Source organism: Mucor mucedo, assembly GCF_025094135.1.
Source record: "Mucor mucedo strain NRRL 3635 chromosome Unknown EV154scaffold_169, whole genome shotgun sequence".
Classification (NCBI taxonomy): Eukaryota; Fungi; Mucoromycota; class Mucoromycetes; order Mucorales; family Mucoraceae; genus Mucor; species Mucor mucedo.
This window is the reverse complement of record NW_026252453.1, coordinates 29,423-41,521: the sequence shown is the minus strand read 5'-3', so window position 1 is coordinate 41,521 and position 12,099 is coordinate 29,423. Positions and strand designations below refer to the sequence as shown.

General features: G+C 41.2%; 3 protein-coding genes across 3 annotated transcripts; all 3 read left to right on the top strand.

Annotated features, from left to right (window-relative positions):
• Window positions 1-4,487: 4,487 nt before the first annotated feature.
• EV154DRAFT_569924 (uncharacterized protein) lies at window positions 4,488-5,273 on the top strand (the record flags this gene model as incomplete). Its single annotated transcript, XM_051606165.1, has 1 exon — window positions 4,488-5,273. One exon carries the CDS (start codon window positions 4,488-4,490, stop codon window positions 5,271-5,273), a length of 786 nt encoding a protein of 261 aa, XP_051451842.1.
• Window positions 5,274-9,379: 4,106 nt separating this feature from the next.
• EV154DRAFT_88414 (uncharacterized protein) lies at window positions 9,380-10,261 on the top strand. The gene is made up of 3 exons (XM_051607822.1): window positions 9,380-9,381; window positions 9,478-9,558; window positions 9,637-10,261. The coding sequence occupies exons 2-3, from the start codon at window positions 9,547-9,549 to the stop codon at window positions 10,045-10,047; spliced, it is 423 nt and encodes a 140-aa protein (XP_051451841.1). The 5' UTR covers window positions 9,380-9,381; window positions 9,478-9,546; the 3' UTR covers window positions 10,048-10,261.
• A 235-nt stretch (window positions 10,262-10,496) lies between these two features.
• On the top strand, window positions 10,497-12,001 carry EV154DRAFT_578601 (uncharacterized protein; the record flags this gene model as incomplete). Its single annotated transcript, XM_051606563.1, has 2 exons — window positions 10,497-10,755; window positions 10,818-12,001. The coding sequence occupies 2 exons, from the start codon at window positions 10,497-10,499 to the stop codon at window positions 11,921-11,923; spliced, it is 1,365 nt and encodes a 454-aa protein (XP_051451840.1). The 3' UTR covers window positions 11,924-12,001.
• Between the last annotated feature and the right edge of the window lie 98 nt (window positions 12,002-12,099).

The window sequence follows — 12,099 nt, the reverse complement described above, 5'->3', positions numbered from 1 at the left end:
TTCATCCCAAGTGGTTTGTTGATAATCCAGGTCCATGAAGGATACGATCAAGTTTCTGAGAGTAGCCATAAACCTTTCGACGAGACCATTGGACTGAGGATGGTATGCTGGGCAAATTTCTGTTTAATTGACAGATGTAAACATAGCGATTTCAGCAGAGTACCGGCGTATGGTTGTCCGTTATCACTAAGCACTTGGCGGAAGATTCCATGTTCAGAAATGACCTTGCTTAAACATTTGACTACTTGCTTATCGGTATTCTCAGGCACCGCCGTGATGATAACATACCTTGAAAACATGCACTGGATCACGATAATGTATTTATTACCCATCTTGGATACCGGAAGAGGACCAAAAGAGTCAATCGCGATTGTGTCAAAGGGATGTGAAGATGGACTTGAGTGTACAAGACTTGTAGAACCCAGTGTTGTGTGTGACCGTTTGACTTTCTGACAGACTTGACATGTATTTACCTTATCCTGAACCCATTGTTTTTGACCTGGAAAATAGTATAGTCGACTGAATCGTTGTAGAGTTCGACCAACACCGAGATGACCAGTTGTAGGATTTGCATGTAACAATTCGAACGTTTCTAACCATAATGCTTGCGGAAGTACGGGTCGGGAAGAAAAGAAGAGGACACCGGACTCGATCGAGTACTGGGCTGGAAGTGGATCTTGGGCTTGAATCTCTTGACAGAAAGCATCATTGAGTTGTGCGTTGATGAAATCGTTAGACGACAGGTTGCATAAAATATCGTGGGAACCATTTGGAGTGGCCACAGGGTAACGACTAAGGGCATCGGGACCAGCATTTTTCGTACCAGGACGATAGACAATTTTGAAGTCATGTTGTTGTAGACTGAGAGCCCAGCGTCCTAAACGACCACGAAGATCTGTATTCTTGTTCTGAAGAGTCTGGAGTGCTTGGTGATCTGTGATGACTGTAAATTTAGTAGCTGTTAGATAATGAGCAAACTTTTTTATTCCCCAAACAATAGCAAGAGCTTCAACTTCCGAAACACCGTAATTCTTTTCAGCCGGAGACAAAGAACGAGAAGCAAAAGAAACTGCGTAGGCCCTGTTGTTGCGAGAATCACGTTGACATAAAATGACACCAATCCCAGCGGTACAAGCACCGTCGGTATGAAGTTCGAAAGGGACAGAGAAGTCTGGAAAGCGTAACACGGGAGCAGAGATGAGCTTATGTTTGAGAACGTCGTATGCTCGTTGGTGTTCAGGTAACCATTCCCAAGGAGTATCTTTCTTGAGTAATTGGTTCAGAGGGGCAGAAAGGATAGAGAATTGACCAATGAAGCTTCGATAGTACCCAGCTAGTCCGAGGAAGGAGCGTAAGGTTTCGATATTGGAAGGTGTGGGAAAATCAGCAACAGCTCGAATTTTCTCAGGGTCAGTATGGAGTCCGTCAGGTGAAATTACATAGCCGAGGAAAGAGATTCTATTGTTGGCGAATTTGCATTTCTTGAGATTGATAGATAGACGAGCCTCGCGAAGACGATCTAAAGCCGAACGAAGGTCTTTGATATGCTGATCGAAGTCGGGTGAGAAAACGACGATATCGTCCAAGTAGACCAAACAATGTTGCCATTTGAGACCGGCGAGAACAGAATCCATGAGGCGTTGCATGGTAGCAGGTGCGTTGCATAGTCCAAATGGCATTCGAACAAATTCATAGAGACCGTTGCGACAAATGAAAGCCGATTTGGGGATACTTTCCTTGTCTAACTCGATCTGCCAGTAGCTAGATGTTAGGTCTAATGTTGAAAATATTTTTGCATTACCCAAGCTGTGAACCGTATCATCTATACGTGGTAATGGATATACATCACGAGTAGTAACACTGTTAATTCGTCTATAATCGACGCAGAATCTAGGTGACCCATCCTGCTTTGTTACGAGGACAACACCAGATGCCCAAGGTGAATTGCTTTCGCGGATGATTCCTTGTTCGAGCATTTCTTCCAGTAGGCCATTGATAGTATCGTTCTCAGCGCCAGAGACACGGTGCGGAGGTTGAGATAAAGGTCGTTGATCTCCAGTATCGATATGATGTTGCACCAAGGGAGTGACCGTAGATGCTTTCGACGCAAAGCAATCTGAATATTCACCCAGAACCTTCTTCAAAGTATCAGCTTCGTTTCCAGTGAGACTATCGCCAAGAGAAGATGCGAAATCGAGACTAGGGCCTGGTGGACGACTCGAGATTTGAGTGTTCGAAGACTGGATACTAGAGATAATAGAAGGATAAGGTGAAATATTATATAGTTTTGGGGACGAAGGTAAATACTCATAAGAAGCGATATGCTGACCTTTATTAATTAAAATATTTGAAGTATCTAGATTAGCAATTTTCACCGTAGCAACACCTTTGTCATTAAATTGGACCACACCAGCAGCAACAGACAAGAGTTTTTCCATGGCCAAGTTTTGTGGTGTAGATACAAATGCCAGCTTGTTCGGAGGTCCTTGAATATCCACATACGCATGATGGAAACCAGGAAGGTCCAGTGAGGTAGTCATGGAACAAACCGAGGCAACAGCAGGCTGTTTAGGTTGTTGAGCCTTGATTCCCTTAGGAAGGCGCACTTCGTTAGTACCAGCATCAATGATCGCCTTTAAAGATCGTCAGACAGGATAACCGATGATTAGTTCATGAGCCAGTTCTGTAGCAACGTGACAGTCGAGGATGACTGGAAGTTCGCCAAGTAAAGCCGAGACCTGGACCATTCCTAAAGAGGTGTGTACTTGATTACCGGCCGTGGTACAATAGATACGATGTTTAGCGTCTGGGACCAAGTTCAATTGTTTAGCAAGAGATTCACGCATGACAGTAACAGAAGCTCCTGTGTCGATCAGGCCAAGAGCTGCATAACCTTTGAAGTGGACACGGATCTTTGGTTTAGAAGATGCATCTGTAGGTACTGAGATACTATGTACTACGGGGGGAATAGAACAGTCATCCACAGGTGTAGAGATCGCATGAATACTCTCGGGGCATGAAGCAATTGGGTCATGTTCAATGGGAATAACCGCATATTGGCTGTTACTAGGTGAGATGGAAGCCACATATTGAACAGTGGTAGGAGCAGGAGTAGAGGGTTGATCCTTTACCTTGTCGACAGCATGAACACGATCTGTTTTCTTTGGACACTTCTTGGTGAGATGGCCTTCGGTACCGCAGATACCACAGATAGGTTTACCAGAAGCAGCCCAACGACGCATGGGATCTTCCTTACGTTTTTCCTGGGGACCGGAGCGACGATGGTTGTTGTTCTTTTGGATAGCATCAACTTCCATTGGCGATGGGCCATCGAATGTAGGGACTTGAGGTTGAGGAGTGAGAAAATGATCATTACCCAACGAGAGAACAGATTCACGAATCGCAGCGGCATCAGCAAGAGTCTTCCAAGTATCGGCGGGATCAACGATACCAAGCAACGCAGTATGAAGTTCTGGTCGTAGGTTGTTGAAGAAGATGTTGCGCAGAACATCGGCAGCCAGAGTATGTTCTTCAGGAAAATCAGAGACGATTGTCTCGAAGTTCATTCGATATTCGGCTACTCGACGAAGACCTTGTTTGAGAGATTCCAAGCGTTGGCGACAAAGAGATTTTTGTACGAAAGGGTCAATACCGTAAACGCTCTCGAGTTTAGCCTTGACATCCAGAGGATCAGAGAAATCAGCGACGCGTACCAACCAGTCAGTAGCTTCCTGGGGCAAATATTTGAGCATTTGCATGTTTCGAGCCGTGGCGTTAGACATCCCAAGAGACTTAGCTGAAAGATGAAATTGTTTGATCCATTGTGATATGTCTTGGCCGGGTTGGAAAGGAGTCACAAGTGTTGTGTTATTAACACGTTGTTCAGCCAACATAGACGCAAAAGAGTTGACCTCTTCGGGGTAATTAGATTCGGGCATTGATAGCGAGAGTACGAGGTAAGTATAGAGCAGATAGATAGATATAGATATGTAGGCGCAGGAAAGAAGCAGCTACTCCACCATAAAATAAGAGGGAAGTCGGTCGTTAAAGTGATACCAGATGATTGGTTGATAGTTTATAGGGATAGGAATTTGTAGTTAAATTCCTTCGTAGCTAAACTTATTAACGAGATTTTTGATGAAAATAAAGATAATGTTTTATTGTATTTTTGTGTAGGGTTTTTATATGAATTGAATATTATACTATATTAGTTTCTAACTAATGTCAACGCTAAGTTATACTAATTTAGCGTTGGCTTCTTTGATCTGTCTAATTTAGTATGTGTTAAGTTATAACACCGATTAGTCAAGTGATGACATCTAGGCTCACGACACTAATTTATCAGGCAATGATGGATTTATTTCTTTTAAACTTACATCATTGCCTAATTTATCAGGCACTGATGGATTTATTTCTTGTCATCGTTTTCATTATTTTTTTTTCTCTTTTTCCTCCCTCCATTGTCTCTCTTTTTTTTTTCTAACAAGATGCAGCAATTCCAGACATTCATTGTCGCCATTCTCATTCCGTCATCAGTCAGACGACTGAATGGCAGCAGCTACATTTCGAACTTGTACGATCCCTATACGGGTATTGTATGTTGTGAGGTAGAGATACCTAGCACAATGTATGAAGCCCAAGTGCCATTGCTAACAGCGTTTGCCCACTTTGTGTTCTTGACCGGTAACATCATGCCACGCACCATCATGGCGGATTTTTTGGGTTTGGTGCCCGACACGCGACTTCGTGTCCTCGCTAGGTCTCTCTTTGTGCTCCCCACGACGATGCCAGCTACCATCAATGAAGATATGGTGGGTCATGCCTTTGTTGGTCCCATGAATTTAGATCCCGGCCCCGCTGAAAGGGATTTTATCTTGAATCTTGGTGAGAATCCACCTCGCTTGCCCCCATTTGAGGCACGTGACACCGGTAACGACACCCCTACACCACCCTCCCTACCACCAACAGCCACTCCGCCTACTCAGAGTCCATCACCACCACCACCATCCCCTTCTCCACCACCTCCACTACCGTCCCCTTCTCCACCACCTCCACTACCATCTCCTTCACCTCCACCTCCACCACCATCTCCTTCACCACTACCTCCACTACCATCCCCTTCACCACCACCTCCACTACCATCTCCTTCACCACCTCCTCCACCACGTTTTCCTTCCGCCGCTCCATCACTATCATTACAATCTTCACAAGGAAGTAGAACAAGAAAAAGAACTCTACGTGACCCCGTAACGGGTCGATTTAAAAAATCTTAACCCGACAACCAGTCAAACCAGGCCGCAATGGAAGAATTTTTAAAGCGTTTTGGCCCTCCTCCTCCTCCTCCCCCATCTCCTCCACCTCCGACTGTTTAATAAAAATAAGCTTTGCTCACCCGTTCAGAACCAAATGTGTATAAGCATGTTGTTCACTCCTTCAGAACCAAATGTGTGTATCGTAACAAAGAGGTGGGTTGGAACAAAACACTTTCAATGTTCAGAACCAAACGTGTATCGAACCAAACCATGGGTCGGAACCAAAGTGTCGAACTAGAGCATGTCGGAACTAAGACTACGGACCAACAATATAAATGGAAGCATAGTAGTTTTATCACCAATTTAATGTTTACTGTTGCTTTTTCCACCCTACGCATAACCAAATATATTGGTGGATGTGAGCTTGTGAAACTACCAAACGGGGGTTTTGATACCAATTTTTTTGGTAGTTTTTTCCATCATACCAGTGACAAATACACTATTATTGTTGGTAGTTTCTCTTCCTTTTGAGCAAATTCCCCCCAATTTTGTTGGTGTTTATTTCACATTATTTGACAAATACATACTAATATAATTGGCACTATTTATCCTCAGGGTAAATTTTCCGCTAATAAAAACTGATATTCCCATGTCCCAATTGGATATCACCGTAAAACTTAGTCGTGGTAAATTTACAATTTAGACCGGGACCGGAGGTCGCGGTCCAATTTTAGCTAATTACCTCTACCAGAGGTCCAAGTAACATTTAGACTTGGACCGCAAAATCAAAAAAACGCAAATGACATAAAAATTGTAAAAAATTGTTATATAAAGATAATATGTTATATTGGAAGTTGTGTTATGAAAAAAAAATGATAAATATGTTCCTTGGTGATGGCAAAGATGATGTTTGAAGAAAATACTGTTATTTTGTGTGACACAATGAAGCGATAATTTTTTTTTCGGATGTTGAAAAGCCTTTACTACATTCAAAAAAAAAAAGAAAAAAAAATAGCTCTTTACTCCAGAGTCCCAATCTTTCCGGCAGAACTTGACATGTCTTTCGCAAACGCATCACCAGTTTTGATGACATACTTGTATGCTGAATTGTCTGAGGAATTCAGCAATCCAACAGAAGATACAATATCCCTGGCGTCAAATACAACGAATTTTTGCTCGCTATCACCAAAGAGCTGAATCCGTGGGATAGACTTTGAGATAGGAGACACGCCATGTGTTTTTGCCAATTCACCATACACATAATGGGACCCTGGTTCATTGGCGGAGAATTGGAAACGGAAAAAGAACAGAATCTTACAAACGAACCAGTTTTTAACTGGCACGAATAGACTAAATTTGAAGAGTGTCAATAAATGCAATACGGCGATAGCAAAAACATATACTTACTTGTTCTTATGTATCGCTTCGAACATTGTAGTAAAAGTAGACTTTAAGAGAGAATAGTTTTACAGAAAAAAATAGATAAAAAACAAAGAGAATACAATTATAAGTCTTGTCGATTTATTTGTATAAAAATTGATTAAGAGCTAACTAGATGGGCAGGTTTGCCCTGATATTTATAGAAGATTGAAGATATTGTGGCTTGTATTTTTGACAGCTCAGATCCATCGTAGTTTTATATGATGGACCATTCATTTGGTTTATTGAAGATCGTAAGATAGCTGTCCTTGATTTATTATTGTTCCTTAAATTCTCTGATCTCTCATTGGTCGGAGCCTAGAGTTGTGTTGTAATGAAGAAATTTCCATAAAGCCGGGTTACTTATTCCCGATCTTTTATCCGTGAAACATCTTTCCTTTTGTAGACAGTAGCATTTACTATGTGGTTTTAGCACAAACATGACGAATTCACCACCACGAGAGCATGACCTATTCTTCTTCTTGTACAACTCCGAAATGTAGACTTGATTTTCATGGAATAACCTTGTCGAAATCCGAAGGTGTTGTTGTTGATGAAACGGCAATACAACTCGTTGCCTCATGCCAGTCAGCCTTGTCATACAACCCATCAACGCACGACACCAAGGGATTGTGCGATACAGACCACAAATGAGGACATCCGAAGAACCCTGCAAGAGCACACCAACCTTAGTAAAAGAATCATCAAAAGGGGACCAGAGTTGAGGATAGGTGGCATCTTGAGGATGCTGCTCGAAGTTCTTCTCGTTGCTGTCAGGGGATGCCGTTAACGCAGAGAAGTCAAAAATACCGGATGCATTGAAGAATTTAAATATTTCCTTGGTTTCCATGATGTTGCCAGCATTAATACCAGGATGAAGAGAAGACCGGATACGTTTTTTGTATGTACCAATCGACCGTTCAAGGGACCTAGCAGAATAACACCGCAATGGACTATAGAAGTTGGTTAGTATATGATCGAATAAGGATTAAGTAATTAGTGGCTTACCCCATTCTTCGGATCATGTAGGGTATGTGGTGAAGCTGATGGAGGTTTGACCTGAAAACAGTCCTGGAAATCGTATCATTGGCAAGACAGGTGTCAAGATACTTGAACCATGTTTCGAAGGACCTAAATAGAAAATAACAGTTAGGTAATTTGAATATTATATAGTTGCTCGTAAATCAATAAATTAAGTACCCATCGATTTCTTGAACCTCAGCAGACGAGATCGACCATTGCAGACTGATTTTTATTCCACGAGCAAGAGCAACAACCGCAATCCTGGTTTCTTTAGCAAGAAACAGAGGAGCAATTATTGTCGGAACAACGTAGACCAACCAAGCTATCCAGTCCACAGAACGGTACATGGACGGAGCGTTTTCTGAAAGTACACCTTTGAATGAGCCATTAAAATCGGAGGGGATTGTGCAGCGAGATTCATCCATCGATCTTTTGACATTGAGGATGTTTTCCATGGTGAGAGCAAAGGGGTAGCATGCCTCGTTATCAACAAACTTGTAACGACCATTGTATCTTGGGGAAAAGAGATCGAAGCAAAGCTTGCTAACATTTGAGAACATGTGAAGCTCATCACACATGAAAAAGTCAATAGAGAGGAAGGTACTCAGCTGTCCGAAAGGCGTGGGTTCCTTGATGCCGTATCTTTCCGTTCCAGCAGGCTATAATAAGAAGAGGTATTTAATATTATATTGAAATGAAGCTCTGTCCTAGCACTTACTATTTCTTCGATCAAAGACTCTCTTGTACGAATAGGAGCACCTCTTTCGAAAAAATACATCCCGGACTTTTTTTCCTCGGCGGGGTGGCCACCTTTTACTAAGGAGGAGGGTTAGAATTTGAAAGTGTATTCAATTGAGTTGTTTTAGTTACCAAGGCAAAATCGACACCCATACCAACTTGTATGGCCAGCAAACTTTAACAACCGTTGGTTGATCTCGATGCCATCTGCAATGACGCCAAGGTTGTAAACATGCGATTTAGCAACAAAGATACCATTACGTTTGACAACGATGGGTTGTCGGCTCAACCGATCAAGACTTTGAATAATTGGGCGTAAGTACGAATCAAAGTCGGTCTTGGTATCACCAAAAAGAATTGCTATTTGGAAGGTATAATCATCTGTGTATCTAAATTAGTTGTAAAAATAAGAAATTAATACTGATTTTTAAGTTTATATAAAAAGATTATATTTTACCTGATTGATGGATCTATACTAGGAATGATGACATGGACCATCACCATACTTTGGTTGGAGACACGAGAAGTAAAACCATCTACACAGAGAACTATTCCGATATCATACTTACCAGCAAACAGATCTTTCGCCAGAAGCTCTTGATATGCGGAACCAGAGAAGAAATCTGTGTAGGGGTCATCATCTGTTCTAGCATCGATGACTTCCCGGTATTGCTCTACTTCTTTACGGAATTCGTCGCACGCGAGCATATGGCTTATGTGATCACCAATGTCAACCATTTTGACTACAGAACCGGGCCGTCTGGAAGCACCGCAGTGGGGACAAGCAAGCTTATCAGCATCAATAACAGGATCAAAAAGATAACACCCTTTACCCGAGCAGATTTCATGGGTGCGGACAAATGAATTGGGTATTTTCTTTTTAATCAAAGCAAGGCACTCCTTAAGAAGAAGTATCTTTTTTTTACGAGAATGAGCTAGGAAAAAAATGGTAAGTAGATGAACTTTGGCTGTATGAACAATTGTAACTTACGAGTTTTGTTTCGGTTAATAATCATTTCGATAAACATTTTCATGTTTCTTGAAGACTGGACTGTCATATTATTACTGATACAGAGATAGATGAATTGTAAAGTATCAAGCTCATCTTGGTCAAATGGATAATCTGGTATAAAAACATTTCTGATGTTTGAATCATCTTGACTGTCGCTACTTACACGGACATCTATAATTTTGTGATCATTAGTTAAGGTATGAAATCATCAAATATAAAAAACAGTTTACCTTCCATAACCTCATTTACATCGTCAACTTCTTCAAGCTGGCATTCTCGTGCTCTTTGGAACTCTTCGCTGTCCCCGTCATCTTCGCTCTCTATGTCCGAAATCTCACCATCAATATATCGAACATGCTCTTCTTCTTGTTCGGCTATCTCTTTTTCAGTCAGCATGTTCATTTTGTTTGGATCGATACCGGCCACGTCAAAATCGCAAAATTCGGACATGTCTACATCATAGTCTTCAGAGGCAGTAACCGTAGTATTTGGAAGAAGGAGAGTGGCAACGGTGTCAGCAGTGGTAGCAGGAAGAATGGGAATATCACAAGTAGTAGCAGGACTAGTGTACTTAGGGATGCTTTTCAAAAGACGTCTAGTTAAACCTTTTTGAGAGGCACGACTTAGTTTAGCTTTCTGAATCGAATTTGGGTTTGTCATTGTTTAAAGTATGAAGATAAAATGGATGATTTTAAAGGAAGTATCAAGCATTTTTTTTTTTTTGGATTTATACCTTTTTTAATCGCTCACTACTCAATATCTTTCACAGATGTTTGCCTTATTAGATCGTATGTCCTTGTCAAAAACCAAATCACAAGTAAAATGTACTTTCGTGTAACAGAATATTTCTATTTTGGTTTGATGGAGCGATATTCCATGACGTAATGAAGAGTGATGATTGGTATTTCTTATACTTTCCCAAAAAGGAGCATAAGACCGAAAGGCTCATACAAAAACAAAAAAAGGTACATGACCGAAAATGCATATATTTAAGGATAATTTTTTTTGGTATTTCATTTTTTTTTTCTGCATCTTATTTTTAGTCCTGAACAATGAATTCCAATTATCCTTCCAATCAATCCAATGAAATGCAAGAACAAATTGATGCAATGAAATCAATGGTCAAGTCTATGAAGACAATGGTTGATTCTATGAAAACAATGGTCGATATTGTTAACAAATCTGTTAGCATGATCCCTGACTTGGTGAAGACAGCTGTAGCTTCTGAAGAGCCCGGAAATACGGTAACAAAACGTAAAAGGATTAGCAGCAAGTCGGCGCTGGGTTCAAGCTCTTGTCGAAGTGAAGAAGGTGAGATTTATATAATGAAGCCATATTGTTCATTCACTAATCATAAATGATTGATTTAATAGAACACGAAGCAGAACAGCGTATGATCAAAAACTGTATCTCAAAGGCCATTCAATATTATCAGACGAACGACATAGCTCTCGGAAATCACAACAATTTGAATTCCTTAGGCATGAGAACTATACCTGATCCAAAGGCATACAGCGTTGAACAGGTCAAAAAAGTAACTGAGAACCATTTCAAGAGTCTCGTTTACGGAGCTGACGATGGAACCGTCAAAGAAAACCCGATGTATAAAGCAATGGCTACCCAGGCTTACAGCAATACATTTCATATAGCAAACATGTTTCTTATGGTATATTGCAAGGACAAGTACCGGGTGAATGGATCTTGCTGGACTGATTACAAGAAAAACGATGAGCAAAGTATGATGGTGTATATGTTGGAGAGAATTGTTTACTATTGGAATAACAATAGCAGCAATCCTGGGGTGCCATCAGGGTCCGGTAGAATGTCTGACCTCGCCGCAGAAAATCCCTTTTTGCCTCTGCATTTGGCCATGAATAATTGGATTGCTCGTAATATGATGATTTCTTTGTTGGGTAATACCAAGAAACTGGTACGTGATATTAATGGTCATAAACGTGTGATGTTACTAACTGCAATCTTTCATCAGCGCCCAAACCCCGTAGCAAGTGTCGAATCTTCTGGATCCATGTCAGGCCCAATGGCTGCGCTCAACATGAATACCATTCCTCGTTCCCTCATGGCTGCGCTCAACACGAATACCACTATTTCTCGTTCCGCTGAATCGGATACATATCTGGAGCATGATTTCAGACCAGTATATTTGGAAGGGGGTCAAGATGAGCAAGACAAACCTGCCCCATCGCAGAATGAGAGTTTCTCTGTGCCTGGTACGGATTCTGTCCAATCTCCCCACCCCTCTCCCTCTCCATCTCCCCGCCCCTCTCCCTCTCCATCTCCTCGCCTGTCTGCATCTGTCTGCTTGTCACCTGCTTCTTTACCTCCACCCCCTGAGCCATCTACTTCGTCTTCAAAGATTGACCAAAGAGCTGAAAAAAGGGCCGCAAAAAAGGCAGCAACCAAACGGGCAAGGGATGAGTTGATAATAGAAGGACGCTCTCGTAGCAAAACTAAGCCTTAATCCGCATTGGGTTTTAATTTTTTTTTAAATAAACTCGTTTTTTTTTTTTTTTTTTTTTTTTCTTTTCTTTCTTTTTCTAAAAATTTTTTTTTTCAAAAATTATAGTAAGTACCTCAAAACATCACATCCTCATATAACTAACTGAAAAGCTATTAGATATATTGTTATATATCGTA